At 34.6% G+C, this 13,188-nt stretch overlaps 1 protein-coding gene across 3 annotated transcripts in view; it reads left to right on the plus strand.

The window, feature by feature from the left end:
* CERK (ceramide kinase) overlaps positions 1-7,390 on the plus strand; it is a 70,709-nt gene extending 63,319 nt beyond the window's left edge. For all 3 annotated transcript variants that reach the window (XM_085326300.1, XM_085326309.1, XM_085326318.1), the window contains 3 exons: positions 520-725; positions 2,937-3,145; positions 4,681-7,390. In XM_085326300.1, the coding sequence (XP_085182426.1) occupies positions 520-725; positions 2,937-3,145; positions 4,681-4,777 (512 nt within the window). In that variant the 3' untranslated portion in view covers positions 4,778-7,390. The remainder of the gene's footprint in view (positions 1-519; positions 726-2,936; positions 3,146-4,680) is intronic.
* The last annotated feature ends 5,798 nt before the right edge of the window (positions 7,391-13,188 follow it).

Consider the following 13,188-nt stretch of genomic DNA (forward strand, 5'->3'; position numbering starts at 1 on the left):
CTATATTCTGGTCCTACTGAACCCTGAGTCATACCCTCCCTTTCTGTCACTTTTTTAAATATAGCTTGTGGCATTGAGGAAAAGTAGGGAYACTGATCTAGAAAGCAAATACTGATCTGTTCTGCCCTCATCATTATTTATTCAAGGTTAACAGATTGAAGAGCAAGATTAAAATTCCCTCAACTTCTAGCTACAAAAGTTATGACCTGTCTCTGTTTTGTCCCTGCCTGAAGCTTTATAGGTTTATTCAAATAGCATTAATCCCAAATTTGACATGCATATGGCAGAAATAGTCAAAAGTTTTAGTAGATAAGCATGGTCTCTGGAAGGAGGAAGCAACTTCTGTCAATATAGGAAAAATTAGTGTTTGGGGTTTTTTTAAGTAACTTGTCGTAGCTCTGTATTGACGATGCAGGAACATGCCTGGTAAAAGCTTAACTTCCCAGGAATGTTAGCTGCTTAGCGTTCCTGTGAGCAGATCAAATAACCTATTTGCATGTTTTCATTTATGTGTTTCAGATGATGAAGAAGAATGGAAGGTTATTAAAGGAAAATTTCTAGCTATCAATGCAGTAAATATGAGCTGTGCCTGTCCACGAAGTCCAAAAGGTCTTTCACCAGCAGCTCATTTGGCAGATGGTTCGGCTGACCTCATTTTAGTTCGTAAATGCTCCAGATTTGATTTTCTACGGTATCTTGTCAGACATACAAACCAAGATGATCAGGTGTGTTTTCCCTTTGGCTATGAATTCTTCAGAGGCTGTATAAGTTGTAAATACTGGCATTTTTATATGACACAAAAAATATCTGCAATACAGATTAAAAAAAATGCTCATAGTTTGCATGAATAAGATTATCATGTGTACCTTGAAAAATAAAATCCCAGAACATTTTAGCTAAGTCAGGACTTTAGCCATAGTATCGTAGCCAAATTCCTCTTTTGCTAATTGAATTTTATCTTRCAACATTTTCCAAGTATTTGCTGTTTGGATACTATTTAGAAGGAGTTTATCACTTATGTATACTTGTATTTGGTATGAAAACGCAGCAAAATGATGTGGCTGATGTAGTGAGGAATGATAGTTCAGTCTTTGTAAACTGTGTAAAATATTTAGTTTAGAATATAGTTACAAATTGCAGTTTGACCATAAGCTGCAGGCTTTCAGCAGTATTTTAACACATATAGGTGACCATAACATGAGTTATATGCATTCAGCTTCAAAATTCTTCCTCACATATGCTGTTACAGCTGTCAAGGTTAATGATAAGGGAAGGTTCATCAGTGGTTTTGAGTGTACTATCTGTTAAAACAATAACTATGGCTATCGATATGTATAGCTATGGGAAGGCACACATTTAATATTTGTCACAACTTGGTATTATTAACRTGTCCTGGTGAGCAGTGGAATAATGGCATATCTAGGTATAAAAGTGATAATTAAACTCACCTGTTGTTCATGTTGCTACTCTTCCTACTCCATAGAAGAGTTGCTATAGATTCTCTTTCCTGTATTTCCTCATAACATACCCTAGGACATTGTGTATGCCTATGTATCTCCACCCAAATTATTTTTCATTTGCTCTTCTTCCCTTCCATCCTTTCCACCTTCTCTCCTTGTATACTCGRTATTTTTTGTTATTTGAAGTCTTCCACAACTGCCTTGCCTATTTCATCATTTACCAGAATTGCAACTAAGCTGTTTTCTCTAGCATGCGTAGTGAGCCTCACTGTGTTTAAGCTACTGTTCCAGATTGTGGAGTTTTGATAACTTCAGATGTTTGCTTGTGGTTAACTTACTGACATGGGAGGTTCCTTCAACTTTGATGTTTATTTGGATTGCCACTGTGGCTGTAGTATAAACAGGCAAGAGAAATTCCCATTCCAGTGATTCCCCACTGTTTCTCACTGAGATTTATTGGTTATAAAATGCAGACTAGATGCAAGGTTGCCGATTTTTTTCTCATGCCAAGTTATTGTCTTCTATAATGGGAAATCCTGCTGGAAAACTTGAGAAAATGTGGAGAAAAAAAAAAAAGGACATACATTAATACAGACAAGTTTATGGGTAACTCTTGATAAAAGCATTTCTGTTGTTCTGTATTCACTTTTACTTCCTTGCCATTCGCTTCCTACAGACACAACAGACACACTCCATTGGCTTTGCTAAATGGCATGTCTGTCTTTATTACTGCTTACTAAGCATTTCAGCCTGTATCAACTAAGTTGTTTTCAGGTCAGGTAGAGGCACCCACTAATTTGATTGTTCCTTTAACTTACAAAGCCCATTTTAAAGCATTTATATAATATCATAATGTAATCCTGCAAACCTCTGTTAGTAAGAGCAATCTCTTAATTGCCCTACCTATTTCTAGCTGAATTAGCTAGTTAAAGTGATTTTATTTTGTTGGAATGTAATAATACTCTTACTTTCCTACACACCCAACTCTCTAATGTGATTATATTTCYGTGGAGTTCTTTGATTAGGGTAGCATTTGCCCATCTTCAGGAGATTGTTCCAAATGTGAAAGCAGCGGGTTTGCAAAAAAGCCTGTATGTCTTAAGGAGTGCAGTTGAACAGATCCTGAAGATGACACCAAGAGACCAGCCCAAGCCTTTTTGACTTTGATTTCATCATGAACAGTATAGCTGTTTACTCATAATCTCAGAACCTGTTACCTGTTTATGTGTAAAGTGGCAGTGTCGTTGCTACTTTAAAAGTATTGTTGAAAAGTCTGATTCCAGTTTCATGTAATTTTCTTTGACTTGTGTAGTCTTTTAMAACAAAAATCACTGTATTATCTCAAGCAAGCTTCTCTAGAAAATTGGAGTGGACACATTTTCTTGAATACAAAACACTGCTTGCTGAGTTGTTCTATGCATTAAATATATCCAGCTAGTTGTAATCGCTTGTGTTGATTCTACTTTTTCTTTGTAGTTTGACTTCTCATTTGTAGATGTTTATCGGGTGAAGAGTTTTCAGTTTACATCAAAGCTTTTGGAAGACAACGAAAGTGATRTCACGGACATAGGAAAGAAACATTTTGGCCAGTTCTGCAGAGATCACCCGGCCTGTTGCTGCAATATTGCTAATAGCACCTGGAATTGTGATGGAGAGACTCTGGATAGCTCAGCAATTGAAGTGAGGTGAGCGTCCATRTTTCTCCTTGTGTTCCAGAAAAGATATTAAGCCTTTTTTTGATTTAGAGATAAAAGATAAAGACGAAAGTGCCCCTGCATAGGAAATTTGAGTCTACTATAAAATCACTTTTTTGTAACTTTTTTGAAAGAATATGTCAACTGTGTATTGAAAATGATCACCTTGAGATATCTGTTTATACATACATATACATACACATGCATATATATAGATATAAAAATAAAAATATGGCCCTACTTTTGAAGTCCTACTTACTTAGAAATTGACATTGCATGTTTGAAGTGCTGAAGTTATTTTTGGGAGGATTTTTTTTTTATGAATAGAACACCTGCTTACTCTGAGTACTACCTTTTTATATTAAACAAATTATTATTATTTAGTTTTTAAAATGCCACCTGATGGATGTTTCTGTAATAGGATATCATTCGGAAGGCCTGCTTGACTACTCAGTAAAACTCAGTGCAAATATTTGTGGATATGAACATTTAGAAAGAACTTTAGAAAGTTCAAATCTTACGTTTCTATACTAATCTTGCACAGTTCTGAGCAAATTCCACACGAAGTTACACTGGAGCATTTACAACTTTCTCTTTGGATAGGGTGGTATTAATCCTACTCAAAAATTTCCAAACTTCTAGATAAGATCTGTAAGAGATGTCAGTATTCACAATAATGCTTTCAGTTTTTCTATACAAAATATTTAAATACATATTATTAAACTAAAATTATTACAGGTAAAAATATTTTTAAAATATATATATATATTATGCTTAAGACATAGATGATACCTTAAATGTACAATTGACTCTGAAACATTACTTTTCAAATGGTTCTTATTTTGAGAATATAATTCATATTCTGCCTACAGCTGACAAAATCAGCTAGTTTTAATGTTTACTTCTATTCCTATGAATTATTTTATTCGGAGATGAAGGATCACAGATCTGATTATTGAAAAAATTCAGTCTCTGGAGAACTGAAATCGTTGCTTTTTTAAAACAATCTACTAGCAGAAATTTTGGATGTGACACATACTTTGAGCATTTTGTCACATACAGAATCTTACTTCTAATCTTGGCATATGAAGAAAGAAGTCTGCAATTGTTCAAAAAATCAATTGAGAAGGGAATAGTAGTTGGTGAAATTTTAAGGATTTTTTAAGCATGAAAAAAACAAAAGATTCAATACAAAATATATACATCTGGGAGTGTTCAGTTAAAACGTAATCTCTTGGCAGTCCAAAGTGATTTTTATAAACCTGGATTATATGGTATAAGATCTACTTATCTAAGCGCCTGTAGAACTTTCTGTGCGGAGGAGTATCAGGAGTGATAAGTGTATGAAGCAGCAGCCTCCTTTACAGGGGAGGATTGTATCAAGAATAAGAAAATATTTTTGCAGTCAGAAGCAAGGAGCTTTGCCGAACTGCTAGAAATTCCTGGATTATTTGAGTTTAATGTACAATACACATTTACTTTTTATCAGATAATTAGAATATGTTTTTATTTTCTGTGTTTTTCAGGGTTCACTGTCAGCTAATGAAGCTATTTGCAAGGGGTATTGAGGAGAACTGTAAGGAAGCTGCGAGCAACCAGAGTAGAGTTGAACAATTACTATAGATACTGTTCCTCGAATGGGGAGAAGAAAAACTAAAAGCTCAAGGAAATTGAGTAAATATGCRTTTTAGTCAAATTGACAAGTATTTTAAAATTTTAATTTTGTTTTTGATGGATTCAGTATAATTTTGGACATTTTATTTCATCTGTGTACTTTTTTTAAAAAAAGATTTTGAATCATTAAAATACATCTTGGAGTAATGTAATCTTTAGTTCCRTATGTTAGAGAAGAGAGGATTGGTGTATGTATATATTCACAATAATAAATACGCTTTTCTAGAAAGCTAATTTAGCAGTTGCATTGCAGTAATATCTAAATGCTATAAAATACTGGATTTCCCATTGACATCAGGACAAGATATTATTGGTGTCCAAGAAGATGTTCTCTCCTGGGAGTGTTCTGTAGTTGCCTATAACTTAGTACTGGAAGTTAGTATGTCATTTACATCATTTTATTCTCATTTTTTTGAGTAAAATCTTTCATCTTGCAATTCTGTCTCTACCTTGCAACTTATCAATGCAATTCAAAGATACATTCCTGGCTTTAAGAAATAGTTAAAGAGTTTAGAAATATTTTGAAAAATAAAAAGCACACCTGTATATACATCATACCTTATACCCTATTTATAAATGCTTCCTTGCATACTATTCTTTGGGTTATAAAGGGTTTTTATGATGTTTGGGTGATACCAAATACCATACATTGCGACTGAAATATCTTACAAGCAGCAACAGAAATACCTACAGTACCAGGAAGGAATAGACAAGGAAACAATAGAAGTGTATTGTAAAACACCAGCAAGTTTTACATTAAAAAAAAAAAAAATTACAGTTAACATATGAAAAGTTTCCCTCTTAAGTTCGTAGTTCTTTGGAGATTCTACTACGTACATTAAAATGTCTTTGCAAAATAAGATGTTGTAATGTTAAGTTTAAAAATATCATATGATGATTCAAAGTTTTTTAAGTAGTGTTTTATTTAACTAAATACAAAACAAAATAATTCACATTGTGAAGTCAAGGGAAGAATCTGGAATCTGATAAATCTCATTTACTATGCTGATTTGTTTTTATAGCCAAAACAGACTATCCTGTACAGCTATGGAGTGTTTATTTAAATTGTGTATTAATTTATGTATTGTGACATGTGTTCTGTGTACAGGCTTGGGGCTAAATTTTGCTCTGCTTCTACAGATTTATGCYTGTTCAGAGAGGATCAGAAGTTAGTTCCTGCTCTCTTCTAACTTTGTTTTTAAGTATGTACGTCTCTTTAAAACTCACTACATCTGACTGCGTCTGAACAGCTAATGATTCACTATTTCACTAATAAATATTCATCTATATTTATTGACACGTCTGTCATTCAGCTTGTATTAGTTTCATGTCTCCTATATATTTCTCAGTGTAAGTCTTGGTTGTTCAGTTTATTACTAAAGCACTTAAAAATACAGGTGATGTAAAAGGCTATTTTTTTCCACTGAAAAGATTTACATTCCAGTCTTGTATAATATCAAAATGGTGTGCTATATCATTGCTACAAAGTATTCAGACTGCTATATATGATAAAACACATGAAAATGATTTTTGCTTRAAGTACAGTAATACAAAGTTTAGGATCTGTTTTTTATTATATATAGTATTACAGGAAAATACTTGAATTCTTTTCCAAAAGTAGTGCTATTTACTGTCTTCTTTAATGCAATGAGCTGATGATGAATCCAATGTTTTTCAGACAATATAAAAATGTTGTTTATGCTATGCTGTATTTTTAAAGCCATGTGTAATAAATGAAAGCTTTTTGAATGAAGAACCCCACTGAAAATTATGCAGTTCTAAAAGTACAAATATTTTGTAAAACTGTCATCTGTTTAAAAAGTTCTACAGTTAGYTTGGTCTATCAGTGAGTATTGGGAAAGAACATAGACTTCAAGTTATTTTAATTCTTGGGTAGGATACACAGGATATGTTAGTGTGTGCTTAGCTCACCAACAGATGGCATTTATGGAGCGCTACATTTTCTCATTTCTGAGATCAGAAAKAACTACTAACCAGCTGTCCTGGTTAGTTTACTAGCAAATTATTAGGCTCTTATTTGGAAAATGGGAGGATTAATCTAGTTATGAATGTATACTGAAAAGCTTTGAAGACCTTTAATAGCTGAACTGTGCACTTTGTGTTTCCAACAAAACCCACAACGAAGGTCCTCATTCTAAGGAAAAAAAAAACACCAAAAAAGAAGAAAAAGGAGGTTATGTAATATGGCAATGAAGTGTAAAGAAAATAATAAGCATGTTGCAACATAAGAATAAATGTCTTAGTAGACAAGGTACATAGTTGCATTCGAATAATTCTACCTGTAGCATATTATACTAACAAAGCACCATATGTGAGTTGTATGACATGTCAAGTTTCCTTTTAAGAGAGCTACATAAGTAGTGTCTGCTTATGTTTTAACTTTTGATTTGTTCTCTGAATGTGGTCTCAGTATGGAAACTATGAGAATACCAAGTCTGATTTTTTTTCCTGCAATCTTGCTGGCTTCAAGATTACAAAGTGTGTTTTGTTTTATGAGGCTAAATGGATTCACCAGAAAAATAAAATTATGTTGTACAGTAATTCTGTGGTTTTCTTATTTTCACAAGTTGATTTGAAGCAACGTCTATCACCAGATAGCTTCCTAATAAAGATATCAAGCTGAGTATAATCAAAATGGGCAGATTAAATGAGGCAGAGAAGTAATTCATAAGCTTCCATTTGGGTTTACTAGAAYTTTGTAGCAAGTGTGAGTGTGCACAAATACCAAGAGTGAAGAAAAGCAACTAGAGAAGTTAGACTTCTACTAAAATTAGCCAAAAAATTAACTATGTAAGATAAAGATGGAAGGGGRAGAAGGAAATGTAGTTATAATGCAAATACTTAGATTGATTATCTAAAACCCTAAATTGTAAAAAGTCAAACTACCATCCTAAGGAGCATGAAAATTACAAATAGCACCTATTATATGCCAAAAAAGTGTATTTTTAAAATGTCACTCTAATTATATTTCTTAGTAGTAAATGCACTATAATGTTCTTTGTAATTCAACAGTGGGCACAGTGTGAGAATATGCTTTTCAACATTTGAGATATTTATTCTCCTTTTGAAGTTACATAACAAGCCCATGTTTGCAGAGATGTCATACAGCTTCATAAGAAATTCACATTTACCCATCAGTTGGAAGGTGGTATGTAGAATCAGAAATGTCTCTCAGCACTTTTGTCTTGCAATTCAGATATGAACTTCAAGATCAAGTGTTATTTCCTTAACTCCTGCCTTAATCCATATGAAGTAAAAGAGTAATAAGAATTCCATCATTCTATTTTCATTAGTCACATTGCTATTGTTTCAAATAATTTAAGTTGCAGTAAATGAATTCTGTGCATGATGAATTGCCAGTCACCCAAAATTTCTGCCTTATCCTCTGACACGCAGTGTACRCCTTACAAAGGCTTATGCTTGTTCTTAATTATCGTATGATTGGTCCTATTAATTTGAAGGAGGTGAGGCTTTTCTCTGCAATCAGTTATGCCTTTCAGATGCTCTAAAATGACAGGACTAACAATTTTTCGTTTCGTACATTATAGAAACAGTTTTTACATGTAGAACAGGAAAAACAGGAAAAAGCATTCATAAAGGAAAAATAGTGGAAGAATAGCAGAAGTCACACACATTCACAYGCACATGCATACAAAAACATGGAGATAAAATGATCAAATCCTGGAAAGAATGAAAATAAATGCAAAAGAAATTTCAGAAAGGGGAAAAGTACAATAAAAGAAATAAGAAAACAAAACAGAAGACTTTTTTAAAAAAATTGCTAGAGTGTATTACCTGGTCATATGTACTTTAAGCGCACAGTAGAGCTGGCACTAAAGGTTTGAGTATATTGCCAGAAGTTTGTTACAATTGGTAGGCAGAATAAAAAATCTCTGTTGKGAAGACATACTGCTAAAAATAATAATGGTCATGCTTTATATTGCTGCTCACAAACTTTAGGAAAAGAGGCAGCATCACTAGAACAGGTATTAAAGGAGAATGGAAGAAGCATCTTCTTGTAGTAATGTGCGGTAGTCTGAAATGGCTATTGTATTTAAKCTGCCAAATCCTTGTATTTCATGTTAATAGTTAGCAACTGTATTTCAGGAAGGAGCAATTGTGCAGCAATAGGAAAGATGAGTGTGTTAGTACTAAAGTTAAGGCTGTGTGATGCAATTCACACCAGCTAAGGATCTGCCCCATAAACCTTGTAACTTCAGGGACAGAAAAGCCGAAGTCATGTAGACCGTCCTTTCCCACAAAGCCCAATTGCATACATACGTACCTTTGCCRTTCCTGCTAGATGTTTGTGAGCTTTCAGAGGTGTGGATTCTGTGAAGTAGTTTAATTATCAGAACAGATTGCTTTATAGATCTTTAAAAGTTAGAGTTCTGGAGTCACTCTTGCTATCTTAACTGARTATCTCATCCTATTAAAGGTTGGGATATTTAAGTTTGCTTGTTCAATCCACAGTGGAAACTGGTAACAGTTCCCTCTCCCCACATGTTACTATCTTTCTTCTCAGTTGTTTGTTCTTTGCCTATACAGTATTAATATTCAGATAGGCAAGGAAAAAGACAACAGAATATTGATATCAAGAAAAACTGCCCAAAGTTGATTTCTATTTGTCACCAAAGAAGTAACTCTAGACAGAAAGCTGGTATTAACAGGATTGCTTCAGAAAAAGGTACGCATACCTGCATAAGGTCTTCAGTCAGGTCAGGTATCAYGTTTTCATAGAGTGGTGTTTGAAGCTCTGAAGATTGTATTGAGAATAGATATCTCATGTTAATGATACCTATCAAACAAGTAATTACTCTGAGGGTTACAGTTTTGGTAGAGTCTGTCGCTCCGTCCCAGGAAAAATCAACCCAATAAAATAAGCAGCTCTCGGAGAGTTGGAGGGGGTATCTTCTGAACAACATTTCTTCTCATAATGCTGGAATCTTGGTAGACAATTCGCAAAGCCTGAACACCCTAGTATTGTTTTAGTTGCAAGTTCCTATTAAAGTTTCTCAGAAATTCCTCGACATACTGGTAGCAGGATAAGGAAATAATAAATGTAGGCCTCTTCCCTCCCAGAATGGGCTAATTTTGTTATTTGTTCTCCTCTGGAGGCAAAGCTGTAGGCTAACAACAAAATTTGAGTATTAGTTAATGCAATTTTTCATAGATAGAAGATTTTATAGACTCAGTGGAGGAAAAATGAGCCCAGGGAGAAGTACAGGCCTACTTCTGTCTGTCCTTGGAGGAGTCCACCCTGAGGCTATTAAAGTGAGACCAGCAGGCAGAGGCTATGCTTCATTTTAATGCTTCCTTTGAGTGGACTAGTGCCGAAGAGGGACAAGATGAGCAGGAATATCAAAAGATCCGTGGCTATGCAGAYTCAACAGTCCAAAAAATGTCACCAAAAAGTTGCACTGCACCTCTGTAAATTGCTTGAATTTTGGTCCTGAAGGCCATTGCTGTCGACCCTGCCTAATTTTTTGGAGGAAACTTCACTGGTCTGGGACAAATCTGTCCTGTAAAATAGCTCTGAAAAAGCACAGCAGAAATTTATTAGCAAAGTAGACTGTGCTCAGTTTTTTTTACGGGAACTTAGAGAAAAAAAGATAATGAAAGGTTAGGTAACTAGCCCAATCCCTTATGAAAGACTGACACAATGCATCTTACACGCGCAAGGTGAGTAGGAGACTGCTGTTCCTTGTACTGATCTATACCAAGGTCCTAACAAAGACTACTGAGATATCAGAACAGTTTCCTCTGCTTGACATRGTTGGAGGCTGAGGAAAAGGATGTAGTCCAGCTCTAATGCTTTCTTGGAGATGTTCTGAGACTTGTAAATAATTTCAGGTATTTTACTGTAACCTTACCTTCCTCTGTCAAGGTCTTGTTTTTCAGTCYTCCCTATGGCGTCCGCATGGTTCCCTATGGAGAAGAGTAACTAACACTGAGGGCTATTAAACATTGTAAATGGCACAGTGTTTCAAGTGTTGCTAGCTGGCCTATGCTGGCAGAGCTCTCTGAAGAGAAAAAAATGTTCAGTGAATTCTGAGTCTAAAAGATAAAGTTTTAAAATGACACATCTATGACAGTTTGCACATGCCCAAGATTTGCTTTTAGGTAGAAGCAGACTTTTGCACACAAATATAACAGGATGGAAGAGAGCATAGATGTGCTGTGCCTGTTATTGTCTCATACGCAATTTATTTGAATCTGAATATACAGTCTAAAGTTTCCTATTGCAAATATTGCCACTAATTCTCAAAAAAGAAAGAAATACAAGGATATTTGGTTTTCCTTTCAGAAACTTTGTATCTTAAATCAATGCCTATAATCCAGGAAAAGAAGAGATTATTTTTTCCGTAGAATGTCAAGCAATGCCTTTACATTCAGCTGTATTTGTGTCACTCCTTTGTTATCTYCTTAGCCTAAGTAGGAGTGGAGAGTTCTAGAGTTAAATCATTTTATGATAATAAACTCCCTAGTACACTGGTAATAATTCTACATGTTAATGTAAATACTTATTTTTCCGCTTTATTGCAATGGCTCTTTTTCTGTATTTAAGTATGATTTAGTCCTGCAGCTCCCTCTACTGAAAATTATTTCTCTTGAAAATAAATCCACATTTCAAAAATACAGCATTAATTTTTAAGGTAGGCTGGCAAGTTCCCTCCTGATGAGATGTGCTGTCATATGCTTCAATTCAAATTATATATTAAATTGAGATCTTCAACTTTTAATTCTCTCTTCAAAATTCACCCTGTTCAAACAATGATAGATGCTGCACCATTGTTTTTTGTCCCAAACAACTGAATGATTTGAAGAATATCTTCATTAAAAAAGCATAAAGCTTAACTCAAATCAGGGAAAAATATAAATGTAAATTCTAGTGTGTGGGATCCTTAAATTCTTGTTTGGGTATCAATCTTCTCAGCTTCTGGAGAACTTGCCAGTGTTGTAAGTATGTCTGACACACTGGTAAAGACATCTTAAATTTTCCTTTCCATCAGGTCTTACRTTGTTCTAGTTTCTGGTTAACACAGGTTTAACTATGCTCTACACCAAGACAGAGTAAAAGAATCTCATAATGCAGTATAAATATSGAAAATAAGCTGATATTCTTCCAGTTAACACCCAGGAAGTCACTCCCTCACTGTACTATATGTTATTTTTGGTCAGTGCCATGTGGCATATGGAAAGCTGGATCAAAATTTACTAGATCTGGTGTTGCTTATCCTCTTCATGGTAGTTTCTGAGTCTGGGCTCGGCCCCATTTGCTTCTTTATGCTTTAACACATTTCTGAGTGCYGCTATTCTGCCCCAGCTTTTCCTATCACTTAGCCGACTTACCCTGACAGATGTTCTCTCAGCTCTTCTGGTTTTTCACTTTTTCCCTTCCTCATTGCTATCCTGACCTTTTACTATTCCCATTGCCTTCTTTTACTGATCACTTCTTCCATGAAAACACGGTTTCTGTAGCACCTGTTTGATTACACTTCTCTCATCTTTTGATTTCTTTCAGTCCATCTTTGATGCTCCTTTGATGCAGTAGTCCAGCTGCCTACTGCTCCAGCAAACAGCGTTATCAAGCTCTTCTTGATGTTATCTCTGTTCCAGAACTTTTCTCTTTGATTTTGGGATGCAGATTTAGATCTGAAACAAGGGACCTATTTGTGTACCACTGACAAGAGATGAGAGAATTGTTTGGTATCTGGACACATCCCTGTGCACCAGTGCTTATGTTACTGTATATTCAAGCCATACTGATCAGCTTTTGATTTGTAGATTTATGAATGATTTTTGTCTGAGTACTTGAAAATTATTTAAAACTATTTTCATCAAAGGCAAATATTGAGTGTGTAATAAATGAATCCCAATAGCAATACTAAATCATAATTAGTTATATGGGATTCAGAGTACAAATAAGTGTATATTCTCAAAGGAAGTATTTAAATACTGAACRTCACTGACATGACATTGTATAACATCATTATTAGGATAGCATATTGGCCTGTTCCTACTTTTTTCTGTTTAAAAGTATGGGTTAAGAAAAGCACATCACTGTGAATGGTGAATTTTCCTTACTTATTTCTACATTAAAAGGAATCTCCAAGGAAACAGAAGTACAGTGTGGTGCCACTGAGATGTTTGTTCCCACTCTTAACCTTCCAACAGCCATTCTTTATTGAAAGCCTTTAAAAAATAATGATTTCTTTAGTATGTGCAAGTATGGACAATATAAAYGTCAATATTTATGCTCTGCATATTTTCTCCTGTATAGTAGAGCAATGATATATGTGAAAAAGCAATTTTGCAGAAAATGGGATAGTGTGATT

This window comes from Rhea americana, unplaced genomic scaffold (genome assembly GCF_003343005.1).
Source record: "Rhea americana isolate MKP2758 unplaced genomic scaffold, rheAme1 scaffold_1, whole genome shotgun sequence".
Taxonomy (NCBI): Eukaryota; Metazoa; Chordata; class Aves; order Rheiformes; family Rheidae; genus Rhea; species Rhea americana.